This window comes from Nesoenas mayeri, assembly GCF_963082525.1.
Source record: "Nesoenas mayeri genome assembly, chromosome: 3".
Lineage (NCBI taxonomy): Eukaryota > Metazoa > Chordata > Aves > Columbiformes > Columbidae > Nesoenas > Nesoenas mayeri.
Window position 1 is genome coordinate 56279494 of NC_137544.1, and position 15593 is coordinate 56295086.

At 39.4% G+C, this 15593-nt stretch overlaps 1 protein-coding gene across 1 annotated transcript in view; it reads right to left on the reverse strand.

Annotated features, from left to right (window-relative positions):
* THEMIS (thymocyte selection associated) overlaps nt 1–15593 on the reverse strand; it is a gene marked incomplete at its 5' end in the record, with an annotated part of 79319 nt that overhangs the window by 38848 nt on the left and 24878 nt on the right. Inside the window, one exon of the mRNA XM_080342560.1 lies at nt 12664–13706. Within this exon, the coding sequence (XP_080198686.1) occupies nt 12664–13706 (1043 nt within the window). The remainder of the gene's footprint in view (nt 1–12663; nt 13707–15593) is intronic.

Consider the following 15593-nt stretch of genomic DNA (forward strand, 5'->3'; position numbering starts at 1 on the left):
AGCCTATTCTCTGTTCTGTGCCTCATCTTGTTGAGCCACTGAGAGAGAAAAATTGCTTACTCTCTTCTCCCCAGTGTGTATATCTGCTGTAGAATCAAGCACACAAACCGTAATCCCTTACAATCATGCAATGAATTCCACTAAATTAAACTCACAGAAGCCCTACAAGATACAGTTCATGTGTACTCTTCATTGCTGCACATGAAGCTCCAAGAATGGTGTATTACTCCGCAAAATACTAAATATTCCTGATTTTTGGCATGCAAACACCATTTTTCACTAGGTTTTCAGTGAAAGCTGAGAATTAAATAATTAAAATAATTTTATGATTTATTTTTCATACCCAAAGCCTACTATATGTTAACAGCTTTATTGAATGTTTAATTTATCACAAAATCATTCTCATGTTGCATCAGGATACTACTTCTATAGTACTGTTTCTTAGGCAGACCTTTCTCTACATGTACATTGAGGAAGACTGGCTTTGTTGCAGTTAGGACTACTTACTCTCTGGCCCCACTGCAATTGTAGGTCATGTCATTAATAAAAACCTCTTGGGATATTATAAGGAAATATTCACTGACACTGCTACAAATACTCCAATGTCTCTGATATCCCAGTATGTTGTTGACCCTAAACTGTGTGTTTCAAAGGAGGGTCAGGGACTTCTTGAAGCTAATGTAAATTTGCTTGCCCGACAGTTAATCAATCAGGCATGTTCATGCCCAAGATGAAAGCTGCAAAAGGACTTGCCACACCCTTTACACCATCTGCAACAGCTTCCCATCAACTACCTTACCTCTCTTTTTCTTCTGCCAGAGCAGACTGGTGATTTTTTTCCAACTTTTGTTTTCCTCAAAATAAGTTGCATCAAAAATTACCTATTCAAGTCCCGCTATGATTTCTTGTAGGGGGTGCTCACTATTCATGTCTATAAACCATAGAATTCTTTCATAGTTCTTGAGCATTTTCTGATCTGTACATAGCTCTGATCGCATCAGATTAATGTTTGCTCTTTGTCCTATAAGGTAGTGAAAACAATTTGATGTCTCCCTGTTTGTCGGCATTATAATATTATACTAATGAGAAAGCAACTTTAAGTTCCCGTTTAGTGTAACCACATTGGTTTATCTGTGAACAAGAACACTTTCTGCGAATTATCATTTCAGCTGCCCTACTAAAATTCTTTCTGTATGAACTTTATTGAGTCTAAGTTAAGCTTATCCTGTGGCTTCTGTGTCTTTCATGAACTGTGGCCTGCATGTAAATACACCACCTCCCTTTGCTACACCCTGGAATTGGGGCCTTTGATACGCAATTCATAGATTTTGCCTGCAGAGTCTCTTCTAAATGGCATGTATTTGAGTTGCTTTTCTGAGTTCATTCAGTCTCAGTCTAAACATTTGTTTGTCTTCTCAGCCGCTTGTCCTGTCTCTGGCCTTGTTTATAAAGCTAGTTCTCAGTAAGGTAGAGTACGAATTTACAGCTCCTTGCCACTATCTTTCTTTGTAAACACTTCCATAGCACAAATAAATTGCCTTGGTTTGTAGCAACTTAATCCTCTCTCAGTGCCACATGAAATATCTAATACTTTCTGCATATTGAGTGACCACAAAAGAGGCCATGCAGAAAACCAAATTAACTGTGAATTCACAGCTTAGCACACTTCTTTATGTAGACAAGCCATCTATTTCAATTATTACCTTGCAACTAGGTCGTAGTGATGATATACCAGCATCCCCACAAAAAAATTTCATTTGCTGTTCCTGCTTTTGCTTTCATTGTCATGACTCTAGAGCTGGTGTCTAGTCAGTAAGAGAATCTTATTATAGCACCCTCCAAATGTGACACACAGCAAGGATTAAAGTGTTATCCAACTTGTACATGCATAAGCAGGCTCCCTGGAAACAGAATTCAGAGTGATGTTTTCATTTTCAAACCTGTATTTTCCTCCATCTGAGCAGTCAATGGAGCATCTTCCTCTCTAAGTGAGATCCAATTATAATGAGAGCTTGGATTGACAGGAAACATTATTATAACTGAATGAGCTGTCAAATCCATGATTAATAAGGTTTTTCATTTAGGTTCAACAATAGCTGCATTAGACCACTGGTATATTATTATTCAATAACTCATAATGTGCATAAGAAGGTTTATTTTCTGTTTCGGAGGCTAGAGGGAGATATCTCACATTCAGATGTTCGTATGGGGTAGAAACGGCTTCAATATTTCATGAGAGAATTTTATTTCTGTGTTTTCTGAAGATGCGAACTAACAAAAAGGCTTATGCAAAATCTAACCCTGCTGTTTAAGGACTTAGTTTCTGTTTTCCTCCTAGCTTCCATATTTTTCATCCACATTCTTGTTGCTCGATCCATGAGAACAGAGAGGGAACATTAGTAGTGTTGGTAGATGGGCAGAATGGAGTGTAAGTAGGAGGCAAACCAAGACCTATGGTCTGTCTCTATTCAGCAAGGTGCAAAACAGCAGATAAAACAGCAGATATTTCATGTTAACTTCTGTGCATGTAAACATTTTAAAATCATTGTGTGTGTGGTTCAAGCAGAGCAGATTTTCTTTTTACAGTGCACTACTTTTCATTTTTATATGAGAGACAATGAGGGCAGGATAGTAATGAATTAGGATATTCACAAGGGGAAAAGAACATATTTAGAAAGAAAAATCCTCTCCCTCAAAAAAAAGACTTTTTATAATAAAAATGCAATTCCCTTCACCCTGCATAAATTCTGCTTTCCCGTCCCATTTCACAGTTTGATAAAAGATAACTGGATAGCCCATTTGTCTGTTTCGCTGGTTATCAATTTCACTTTTTGAGCCCACCTCCTTAATCCACTCTTCCATCTGAATGGTGGTGATGCTCCACCACTGCAAGTAGGAAAAATGATTTGGCTGTAAAAGCAGTGTGCTAGGATTGACTTCAAAAAATGGCTTTTCAGCCCAGCATTCATTTATACATCATCAGTTACATCCCACTACTTTTTATGCAAATATGATCTATCAATAAAAAATATACATAACCCATATTGCAGCATGGGTTTTTTCTCATTTTTTTCCCTTACTGACACCTTGCATGCTTGCACAAACTAACCTTTAACATGCAACTTTTAGTTTAATGTTATGATCTGTTAAAGTCTCACAAACTGGGGAAATTTATGGAGGTATGCTGAGAACTATCTGAGTTTTCATCCATAACACTTCCTGTCTTGAAACTAACTTCTAGCTTCTGTAAGCCGCGAGGTGAAGGCAAGGCTTGAGACACTGGATATACCACAGCAGATGCAGATGAGCACAAAGGCTTATGTCTACTATAAGACTAAACTACAAAGTGGTTAACAAGAGATCAAGCTTACAAAAGTGTTAGTGAGCCTCAAGGTTAACACTTTGCAATGTTAAATGGGACAAGTTCACACATCTCTTTTTTCTTCTTCCTTCCTCTTTCAACTATTCACACTTCAGAATCCAGCTGTCCTAGACAAGAGTCACTTGCTTTTTTGCACCTCTTCTGCAAATTAACATTCAGTTGAAAATTTTAACCAAGGTTAAAATGTATGAGTGTCCAGGAATCTCATTGTTGTTATTATTTTTATGTTGTTAATATTGTTCCTACTGCAGTAGCCAATGCACAGAATACTGCATACAGGCAAAACTGATGCTTGTCTGTATAAATATCTAAGATGGAAAAATGAAGAATTGTGTCCCATTTCATAGACAGAAGAGACAGCTACATGAACAAGTTGCCACCAAGTAAATGAGCGTGGATTTACAGCTCATTAACTACTCCATGGCAACTGTCTGTGTGGTTATTGCTCCAGAGTAAATGTGAAGTAGGTTTGACCCTCACTGAAAGTGAGGCAATATTTCTTGCATTTACCTGAGATTTAAGCATCCATATAAAGTAACTAATGAGCTGTAAATCCACACTCTCAGTTCACACCCCGCAGTTTCTTCATGTATCTTGAGGCAATAATGCTTATGTGATTTGTCTGGTGTCACTAAAGCAGCATGTGACAGAAGTGGGAATGTAAACCAGACCAACTGAGCTCCTGCAAACCCCACTCCTTGCATGGCCAGCATTTTCTTGTAGAGTTGCTGGTCAGTTTCTTGGCACATCTCTCTTCAAATGAAAGCAATTCACAATCAAACTCAGCCACTCTTTTCCTCATTAATACTGCAGAACATGCATGTACCACTTATGCAAAACAGACAGATTGGGAAAATAGCTTCCAGATACAGTTTCTTCATTTCACACATAAAATATTATTTACTTTTTCAAAGAGTCTTAAATTTAAAATAAAGTGATGCTTTGGGAATAGTTTTACCCTGCTTTATTAATCAGATTTCGACTCTAGCTAATCTAAAGTCCCATTTACTCTGGAGTCTAAGCAGCCTTTAGTCACTGTGTTGTCCATGAGGGTGGTGCGTAGCATGCAAAACTACCAAAAAAGCTTCTTCCTTTTCCTTTTTTTTTTTCTCCAGTGATTTCTATCAAGTGATACTCTACTAAGACTCTGTTACACTATTTCAGGTGGACCATTGATACAAGACACTAAGACACTGACTATAGTCATTTCAAGCCTGGGGTCATTGCTATGATTTTTCAATGGCACCATAGGAATCACAACAGAAGGCACCCTGTGCCTCCTCAAGTCCCCTGTTATTTTCTGATTTTTTTAAAAAACAAAACAAAACATACAAAAACAAAAACAAAAACCAACAACAAAACAAAACCCCCGAAACTTGTGGGACAAAAATATGGACCACATCAGGGCATAGTTCCATCTAAAATATTTACCAGTAAAATTACTTCATGTCCTAAGGTAGAACATGAACATAATGCTGTTAAATACCTTGACAAAATTCAGTATAAATTATACACCTCTATCCATTAAGAAGGGAAAATAATTTTCTTAGTACAGATGTTAAATGCATTGTTTTTTTACCCTTAAAAGCTCCCTCATATAATAATTCTCCTTCATACAATAATTGATATATCTCACAATTAATTTATCACCATATTTTTTATTTCATGTCTATGGACTAACACACTCAAAAAGCAGAGAGGGAAAGTCCATGACTCAGACTGCCTTTATGGGTTTTAATGGATTTGCTGAGTGCCTCCACAGCACTATCTGTTTCCTGACAATCACTCAATTCCTCACTGCAAGGACTCTCTGGAGAACAGGAGTTGTGCCTACAGGTCCCTTGGGATTTGACTCTGCTGTCACACTGACAGCAACTTTCTCATTTCATTTCATGGGGCAATAAATTTCAAAGCATAATCCCAGCCTTCTGGGATGTTTTCAGCTCTGGGATGCCTGGCTCTGACAGTACTGCCAAAGCTTGGATTTCGTGAAGGAAGGGGTAATATAAATGGGAAATATCAGTGCTTTCTTTTACATTGACTGCATGAAACACATTATTGTCTCTGACGAGCATCTTCCTTTTTTATCTTTTTTAGCAGAGGTTATGTCAACACAGTTGACTACACAGCACCTGTAAAGATCTCTGGGCTCAGTCTTAATCTGTGCAATTTAGTACTTTCTCAAACAGTCCCTGGGCATGATCTGGGGGTTAGAGCACCCCAGGGCCTACTCCCAGTATGCAGTTTGCAAGCAGCCCCACAAATAAGGAGACTGAAAAGGTTACTAACAGGCAACTCAGCTACCTCAAGCCAGTTGGCCTTCAGAGTCCAGAAAAGTCCCTGAAGGTGTCTAAGCCGGGCTGGAATTCCAGTACGTGGTTCTGCAGGAGCCCTGGGAGCCAACAAGCATTGCAGGAAAACAGGGACTGTGTTTTCTGCTAGAAATTCATTGTGGTGTATATTATCTCTGGCCAGTTTAAACCAGAAAACTCTTTGGTAACTTCCAAATAGAACAAGATATAGGCCATAACAGGTAGCACTTCAATAACCATATATTCACAAACTTAATTTTCCAGCCTTCTTGCCATGAGGAGAAGGGTAAACGAAAGCATGCAGCCTGGAGAACAGCCTTGTGGGAAATCAGGCCGCTTGGAATCCCAGCTGACAAAAAAATTATTCAGATCACCTCATATTATATTTTTGGAGAGTTATTCTGCTGCAGTTCTTCCTAGAATTTTGGATTTATCTTTTCTAGTGTTTTGTTCTGCTTCATAATTATACATAATTATGTGATTTTGTTATGTTATGTGTTTTATTATGTTTTGTGCTTTCTGCAAAAGAGAAAAAAAATGTGCCAGCTAATTCTCGCCTTACTGACATCAATGTCTTTTGGCTAAAATAGTCTGTGCAGGATTTTCCTTCTTCTTATCAAGGCTTCCATATTTTCATGTGGTCCAATTTTTTATTTCTTCTGGGCATCCTCTTTATTTTGATATTTCTTTTCTCTTTGTTCTCCAAGTAATTCATTTGTAGCTCTAAATTAAGCAATTTGCTTTTAACCAGTTGGCATTTTCATCAGTCAGCATATCCACATGTTCATCTGTACCTTCCTTAATTTCATGTACTATATCAGCATTTCCTGTAGCAGTAATGGGTTTCTGCAATGAGACTTACACCTCAGATTGCCCTGCTAGTTTTTCAGGCAATTATCTACCGCTTGTCCTTCTGGCAGGCTCATTGCTATCTTCCCCACTGTATTTTTGGTTTTGAGAGTAACATCAATCCACAGTAAGTGCCTACTACAGACTTGATGTTTCTCTGTGGAAATTTTAAGCTGTTAGTATTTTTTAAAAGAGAAAGAGGCCTTAATGCCAGCTCTATACTGAGAGTAGAAGGATAACTCCAGTCATTTATTAGCTGGAGCTTTAGAGTTTCCTACTCCTCTAACTCGTTTCTCTTGGTTCAGAGTCCATAGGGTACCCAGCAGTCCTGGACTCCCATCATCCAGATTAGAGTGCTTCTCCAGACAGCATTGCTTGGTTTCTTTTGCTGAAAAGTCCAGGACATGAGGTGGGGTGGTACACATGCAAGCTTCAACCCAGCATATTATCAGAATCCAGAAAAATGGTCATGGACCCCAGGAATGAACATAGCTATAGGGATCTCTTCAACAGAGTGCCAATACAAAGTCATTCAGCTTGGGCTGTCCAGCATACAATAGAATTAAGTGGCTTGACGCTTGTCAGCACCTACAGGCTGCTCCAGTTTTGGTCCTAAACACATAGCTGAAGATCAATGCTTTGCAGAGGTTTGGAACAGATGCTGCTAGGGAAGGCAACCAAAACCCACATGTAACTTGGGATGTCCCTGCAGCTCCTACCCAGTAATGCCTGTGCCCTTGGCTTCAGCTCACTGCATGAGAGAAAAGCAATTGGGAGAAGCGCTGGGAAGAAACAAGAAAGAAGAAAATACAAGCCTGTCTGAAAGGAGTAGAAAGGACTGGCTAACCAAGGTCATATAAGTTGAGCGAGGTTGAAGGGCACATGACAGACATAGTGCTGGAGGACCTGAGACATGTGGGTCTGGGGGAAATCAGGCACATGTGGCAAGGATGAATGGTAGGAGGAAAAGGACTCTGTCACATGGTGAAGATGCGGTACTCAGAGGAGCGATAAAGTGCAGCCCAAAGGAGTGGGTGGGATGTGGGGCCTAACTTACTGGGAGAGGTTGCAATAGAGATGGGATTTTGAGAGACTTCAAGAACTTCACCACAATGACAACATGGCGTGGTCATTAAGATGTAAGGGCTATGCTTCCAGCCTTCCCATGCTATTTATTAGGCATTTAGAAAGTGACAGGGAGAAACAGCACATGGGATGTGGGGAAGGAGAGGGAGAAAGAGGGTGGAAGGTGAGACTCCAGGGAGAGGGAAACCTCTTCTTTAGTGGGGTCAAAGAGAGGAAGAGGAAGCATAGCTGCAGCCTCAGCAGCTACAATGCTGCACATGTCAGAGAGAAATCCTCTCTCTTACATTTGTATATACACATTTTTGCATCTGCTAATGAACCATAGTTTCCCCCCTCATTTCCAGTGCCAAAAGATTATTAATTCCTGAAGTCTTACCTATTCCTTCCTGGCTGTCCTGCATGTGTTTACTAATTTGTATTTATTTAGAAAGGTTAGTTTCTTGCTACACAGCAGAAATGTTTGTGTTAAATCTACTCTATAAAGGCCCTAAAAACATGAAAAAATGCTCTGGAAGCAGAAAAGAAATAGTTAGAATGAAAGAAAGGAGGTGCTGCAGGAAAACTCATTTGCTGAAAAATGTAGCTTATGTCTTATCAATTTAGTTCCAGATAAGTCTTCATTTTGCTGTGAAGACAGATGCGATAAATATGTTAATGGCAGATTTCGATAGTTCAGTTTGGAGAACTGCAAAGCCAGATGGAAGTGATAATTTTTCTTTCATTTTAATTTTGAAATAAAAAGCGAGAAGGCAAGAAAGTTCCTGATATCGTAACACCATAATGACTTTTTGAAGGATAATGGACCTTAGCACAGAATTATGAGAAACTATCATGCCCTGATACTTACTATTTTATTAAATTCCAGTTTCCCCAGCTGGAATTCTCTCAGCTTTCTTACAAGAGCCAAGCAGATTACTGCCTGTGACTAACTTTTCCAGTTCCACATTCACAAAGGTATTTAGCAGTAAACCTAACTTGAAGCTGCTGAGTATTTTACTGATTCTACTGTTGCTCAGGCTAGATACATGCCTAAGCAGATCACTGAAAACTAGAAAAGCTTTGCTGCTTGAATCCCCTGGAAGGGAAAGAAACAATAGGTAGCAGGTAAAAAGCCCAAGGAAATTTTAGGAAACAATTTTCAAGTCTCTTTTGTTCAGGATCCCAACTGAAACCTTAATCTGGAGTTATTAAGTTAAAACTTGGTTTGTTATATTCACTGTGGTAGTTCTAATTGTGGAGAGAACAGGCACATGTGGCTTGTTCTTTTCAAATTAATTTTAATTTCAAGAAGGTGAGGGCCTGACGGGTTCCTCCCACTGTAACTTCTCTCCAGGAGCAACTTGGCAAGAGAGTGAGGTACTCCATTCTCAAATCAGTAGCATTAACTTCTAGGGTTTTATTAGGTCATTCTCATTTTCTAGATAAGCTCACAAATAAGAAAATGAGCGCCTTAAACTCTTTAATTCAACATGGCAGTTAGAGCCCCACTGAGGACTTTATTCCAGTGATTCCTGGGAGGAAAATATGGATTTCTTGTAAATGACTGCTTGTATCTTATGTTCTACGGCTAGACAAAGGGTACAATCATTGTTTTGTTATCACTGTTAGTTAGGGGTGCTTGTGAGTAGAGGTTATTAGGTATTTTACATTGATGTCACATAGAAGTCTGATATCTGAAGTATGAGATTAATTTCATAATTCCATACTTGCTATTTGCTTCATTTGTTTAGTTTGCACATATTTTCTTGGGGTTTGTCTTTGTTTATTCAATTATCACATAATACAAAATTGCAAACATATGTGGTCTGGATGTTCCTTACCTAAACGAAATGATCAGATGAGAGGGAAATGGCAAGTCTGCTCTGTGCTGTGGAGGGGAGAGATCTCCAGGCTCTGGAAGTGAAAGCTGTGTCAGCAGGAGCCAAGCCAACTTAATTAGCCCTGTGAAGAGACTTGGCAGAGTGCTCAGTTAATGCAGCTATATTATGTTTGAGAATTCATCTGTTGTCTCTGGACTTTGCTGAACTGTTCAAACACCCACGTCTCTGCAGCATTGCACCTTGCACACAAGCAGAGGCAGTTCCTGCTCTCATCTGAGGTTCCAGTCCATACTGTCTGCTAATCTCATACCATTCAATGACTAACATGACCAAAATACAGTGAAACTGTATAGTCCTGCTCCTGGCCCTAGCGTTCCTTTACCAAGGTCAGGGAACAGCAGGCAGAGACAGCTGGAGCCTCTCTGCCCTCACAGCCTTGCTGTGAGCTAAGAGGCGATCAAAGCACAAGATGTAGCTAGAGGTGACCCACTCTTGCAGAGTGTCCTCAGGTATTGGCATAAAACAGCTGGATTTTAGTCCTCTGTGGACTCATATATTTAATCCTGGAGCACCAAGCCAAGCAGAGCTTCCCAGCTAGTGGGCAAGGAAGCCATTCACCATCCTCCAGCAAGCTTTCAGAGGTCCCTCAATACCAGGCAGGGAGCTGCCTGCAGGAGTACCATGACAATTCATGCAGTACTAAAGCTTATTCCAGGCTGCCACCTTGTCAGGCTTAAGTTCGGCTCATTGGGACGTTCGTCTGTTATTTATGCAAATAAGTCTATGCATAGTCACAAAATATGCAAAGAGGGCCATTTATCAGTTTGGCATAATCTCCAACTTTCTGAACCCTCAGACATCCCTGATACATGTAGAAGAAAATGCAGTCTGCCCCATGCTGCCACTGGCAGAGCCTGTCCGCTACGATCCACGTCCTCTCAGAGGATTTTTGGTACTTGAGATAGAAGAGATAATGCATTCTGTGCCACTTTAAACCTATTATGTTGCAGCTCAGGATGCTTCATCTTATGAATAAAGGATCTCTACTTGTTTCACCTTTCCAGGGAGGGAGATTTATGAATCTGCATAACTCCAAGCATCCTGACTGCAGTTTATTATTTATTTATAACAAGGATGTGACAAAAAATGTCCTCTGGAACAGCCTGCTTAAATGAGTTCCTTTGTCTGGACAGCTATAGTCAAAGGTCACTCTCACATGAATGTGCAAAGGAACCTCAGCTCATCGCTCTCCTGGGTTTATTGCTCTCTCTCCTCACTTCAGGAAAATATTATCTTCTGTGTGAGTCTAATCTACAATCAACATCTACCTGTTGTCATCCACACACAGCCATCAGTAACTGCAGGAGGTCTGAGTCCTCCTAATAAGGGTATGGGTTTACTAGAAACACAACTTTTTAGAGAATTCTTCCCCAGTTCTGGACGCCAAGCCAGTACCAGGCTGATGGCTTCCCTGTTAGATCCATGTATCTACCCTAGCCTAACAGGATGGCTTATTTAAGCTGCTAGAAGGTTCACTGTACAAACTAGCAGAAAAGAAGTTTCTGTAGGACAAGACAGAAGAAAATGACACAGCTTTTTGCTGTATTACACTTATCTGAGGCACTCATTTTACCTATTCACTTCTTCTACAGTCAGTCGTAACTATCTCCCAGAACCTAAGTGGAGCTGTGGACCTGTGTGTGGTCTTAGAATTGGCACAGAGGGGAGAAACACCTCCAGCAGGTAAGGAGAGGTACTCACAAAACCTCTCCTTTCAGGGTGGTTACAATGAGACTTTAATTTGATAGCAACATAAAAATAACTTTTCTCTACGCCCCCCAAATTATAGTTGCATGAGTTATAACACTGAGTTTTAAATGCTGCCCAATCACAATGCAGAGGCCTGAAAGTGTTTCCAATGTTTTTCATTCTTCATCTGTAGGGCATTTGTATTTGCACATGAGAGCAACTGCAACCTAAGTTAAATACATCCTGGACAGTCTGTTTTGTTAAAGTTCAACAAAGTGCCTTTCTTCGACTCTTTCGATGGAAGAGAATTGTGGTAAGTTGATCCCAGCCAGCAGCTAAGCACCCACCCAGCTGCTCACTCACACCCCCCTCACATCAGGATGATGATCTCATCATGAGAGGGAATAGTAAGACCAAAAGCAAGAAAACTCATGTGCTGAGACAAGGACAGTTTAATAAGCAAAAGAAAGTGAAAACCAAAGGAACAAACAAACAATCAAACAAAAACACCACCAGTGATACAAAGGCAGTCACTCACTATCTCCCACAAGCAGACTGATGTCCAGCCAGTCTCTGAGCTATGGTTGCCTTCCCAGACTAACTACCCCTCCAGTTTTTATTGCTGAGCATGTTGTTATATGCCATGGAATATCCCTTTGGTCACTTGGGGTCAACTGTCCCATCTGTGTCCCCTCCCAAGCTCCTGCCCAACCCTAGCCTACTTGCTAGGCAGCGGGCAGCCTGGGAAAAAGAGACGGCCTTGACACTGTGGGTGCACTGCTCCCCAATAGCTAAAACGCTGTTATATTATTGATGCTGTTTTAGTCAGAGATCCAAAACACCATATCTTACAGGCTGCTGTGAAGAAAATTAACTCCATCTCATCCAGACCAAATACAAAAACTAATGAACAAATGCATTGTCTTAGGTTAGCCATGAAGAAAATTGTCCCAGAAGTTGCACTTCCTTCTTAACATCAAGCTCTATTCTAAAATGGCTGCCCTTTTTGTTTCAAATCTATTTGCCACTTGTGTAAGTGCAAAAAACACGCAGTCAAAAATATCTCCACAACCTGACTTTCTGTGAATTTAATTGTGTCATTTCCAGCTGAGCAAAATTATCTTTACATCATTAAAACATTTGCTTCCCCTTAATAAAGATTTAAATACAGCCACTTCAAGTCTTTCCCTTCACTTTTGTGTTGGTGCAGTAAAGGATTATCCATGCAAAATTATATAGCCAAGCTTTCTGCTGTGAAGTGGGGTGGTTTCATTGTTTTTCATGGCTCAATTAACACACACTGGAGATTTTAGCCATTGTTGTCTCTAATGCCTAATTTGCCTATCACAGGGAACTCAGAAACATCTGTGTACATGCCATAAGGATACACCAGTGAAATGGAGACTAACCAACAGAACATGATCTATGATTATAAGAGATTCAAAGATGAGGTGGGATACCTTACCTGTGGAGCCTGTAGTACATGAGACACATCTTGCTTAGGTACTGCAAAACTAGGGTTTGGTGCAAGTGTTGGCTTTTTGGGAGGCCTGGGTGGTGGATGAAGTGTTTGGGTTTCATATCGTCGCACCATATAATATTGCTCTTCGCTGATCTCTTCCACTGTTGTCTTAGTCACAGGAGGCACAATCGTCTGGATGTCTTTGCTGAGCAAATGAACCAACATGTTTAAGCGATACACAGGAATCTCCCAGCTCTCCATTGGACTGCTGGTGCTACTGATCAGCAAATAAGAGTCTGTGATTTCTTCTTCTAACTGTAGACCAGGCACAGCAGCCAAGACATCTTCCTCAACAGAAAGGTCCCTCACGGACACTTTGACATTAAAAGGCAAATGAAATTCTTTGCAAATCTCAAAAAGCTGGTACTGTTTCTTGTCATGAATCACTTCCACAAAGCCACCTTCCATGTACATAGGGAGGAGTACTTTCTTATATGTATCACTTAGTATTTGTTCACAGGCTAAAACGTCTATGACTTTCTTTCTTCCTTCATAGAGTACTTCACTAGTCTGGCATTGCTGAACTAGAAACTGGTCTCCAACTGAAACAGAAAAAAGCTCTTTATGAGGGGAATCAAAAGCTTTAGTTGCTACAACATGAAGCTGTTCCTTTTCACTTCTTGCTATGTCTAAGTCATAGGCAGTTGGAAACTCCCGAGGTCTTCTCTTGAACTTTCCTTTGTAGCTTATGGGGATTAAAAAGTGTCTTTTGGGGGAATCACTTCTGATCTCAGAGGCTAGGACTCTTGTTGCCTGGTACTTTTTGTAGATGATGATCTCTTTTCCCACATACAATAAGTTGTAAGGTTTTTGACCTCCTGAAGGCCCTTCCATTATCTCAGCAACCATAGGAAATTCCTTGCTTGTTCTCTCAAATACATCTTCCAAAGACAGTGGTTGAAGGAAAGAGCTAATATCATAGCAGTCTGTTATATCCTTGACCTCGACATCTAGATCTGAGAGGATATGAACTATGTCCTTTCGAACTGAAAAGGAAAAGAAACACATTGATTTTTGGTTTCAAAATGACATTGGAATGAAATGTACATGTCCTGTTCACCAGATACTAAAACCACCTTCCCTGAGGTGTGCTTCTCTATATGTTAACGTGCACTATTACTAGGGTCAGTCAGGTTTTAACTGTATGTATGAGATGTATGGCTATCAGATACACAAGAGACCTCACAAAGAGAGAAAAAAGAGGAGATGAGAATAAGGTGTGGAAGAGAGCAAAAGTTTAATAAAAAAGGAAGGGAAAAGAAATGTAGCTCACTATCTTTTTTTCACAACACTATCTGTTTATCTTATTAAACTCTTTTTCTTGAGTACAAGATGTGTTTCTATTATTTTATTTCATAGTAATTTACAGTTTCTCAAAAGAACTGCGTGGGGAAACTTTTTTAATTAATAAATAGAATTTGAACCCATTAACACACATTGTTGCTGTGGCCAGTATGGGAGAAATATGATATTTTGATATTTATAAGAATAATGAAAACATCTATAATTATGAGAAAATAATAGGACTTTGAAAAAAATAAAAAAAAAGGCAAAAGCTTTCTATTACAAAGTCTAAATTTATTGTTAATGAATGAATAAATTTCTACTGGAATAGTCCTCTGTGGAACTCTTGCATATTTTTCTGCTGCATTTGGTTTTATTCACTATCAGAACCGAGCCATTTCATTTAACAGTCTGACAGTGAACAACTCCTCTTTTATCACAACTGAACTTGAAAAATTTTGGATTCAAAACTTCCAAGCACAAAGCTGACTATGCATTCAAGGCTTGTTTAAGAATTTGGCTCCAGATCAGTGACACCACAGATCACTGACCAGGGCAGTAAAATTTAATGAGCAAATAATATTTAATGACTCTTTTCAGTAAGACTTATTCTGTATAGAGCTGCACAAAAGATAGTATATCCTGGCTTCACACTTCCTCATAGCAGGACATACCAGTATTTTACACTCAAAATTTGGTATCAGATGTGTTTTATGACAGTGATTCAGGATCTGCTTTTGCCACATTGACGCCTTCAGGTGACAAGCATCTTAAGAACCACAAGGTAAGGTCAAAGAAGGAGGGATGACTAGAGAAAATGGAAGTTTTCTATGAGCAATTGGGGGAGTTCCACACACAAAATTTGTTCTTTATTAAGAATGAGAAGTATAGCAAATTCCTGCCCACAGCTTCTGAAAATGTAATCTGCTATTCCTCTTATCAGGAATCTTTTTTCTTGAATTGTGGATAGCATTTCTCATACTTTATCTTTGTCTATTTATAGTTCTTCTAAAAATGGCGAAAAATCATTTTTCATGGTCCACAATAAAGTAGTTAATCATGCACCATGAAGCCTACTTTTCAAGTTTGTATTAAATAGTTATTTAGGACAAATTTAATGTTTCTTAAATGTTATGGATGCTATGAAAAAAAAACTGGCCTGAAATAAAATCAACAAAGGCAACTCGCTCTGTAATGTCTGATTGGAAGACAAGTGAACGCGAAACCTCCCTGAATCTTCTGAAAGCTTTTTATAAACATTAAATTCTTGTTCATTCTGCAGGTATAACTAAGTGAGTATAGGAATACATCTAGGTGAATCCAGCTTCAGGAGATGGGCTAGATTCCTGGATCTAGCTAGAGTTGTAGAAAACAAAGTATTTTATCTCATGAAGACATACTCTCCAAAGTCACAGATCAAATCACATAGCAAGCACAGCTGAATCTCTCATGATAAGCATTTAACAACTGTAGTATATTCTGCTAACAGTCTCTGCTCATTTTATTTCTTTCTCATTCATTTACATCCTTCATCAGAAAAAAAAAACTACATTGTGAAAAGATTTCCTGCTTAATATCCCCATGAATTA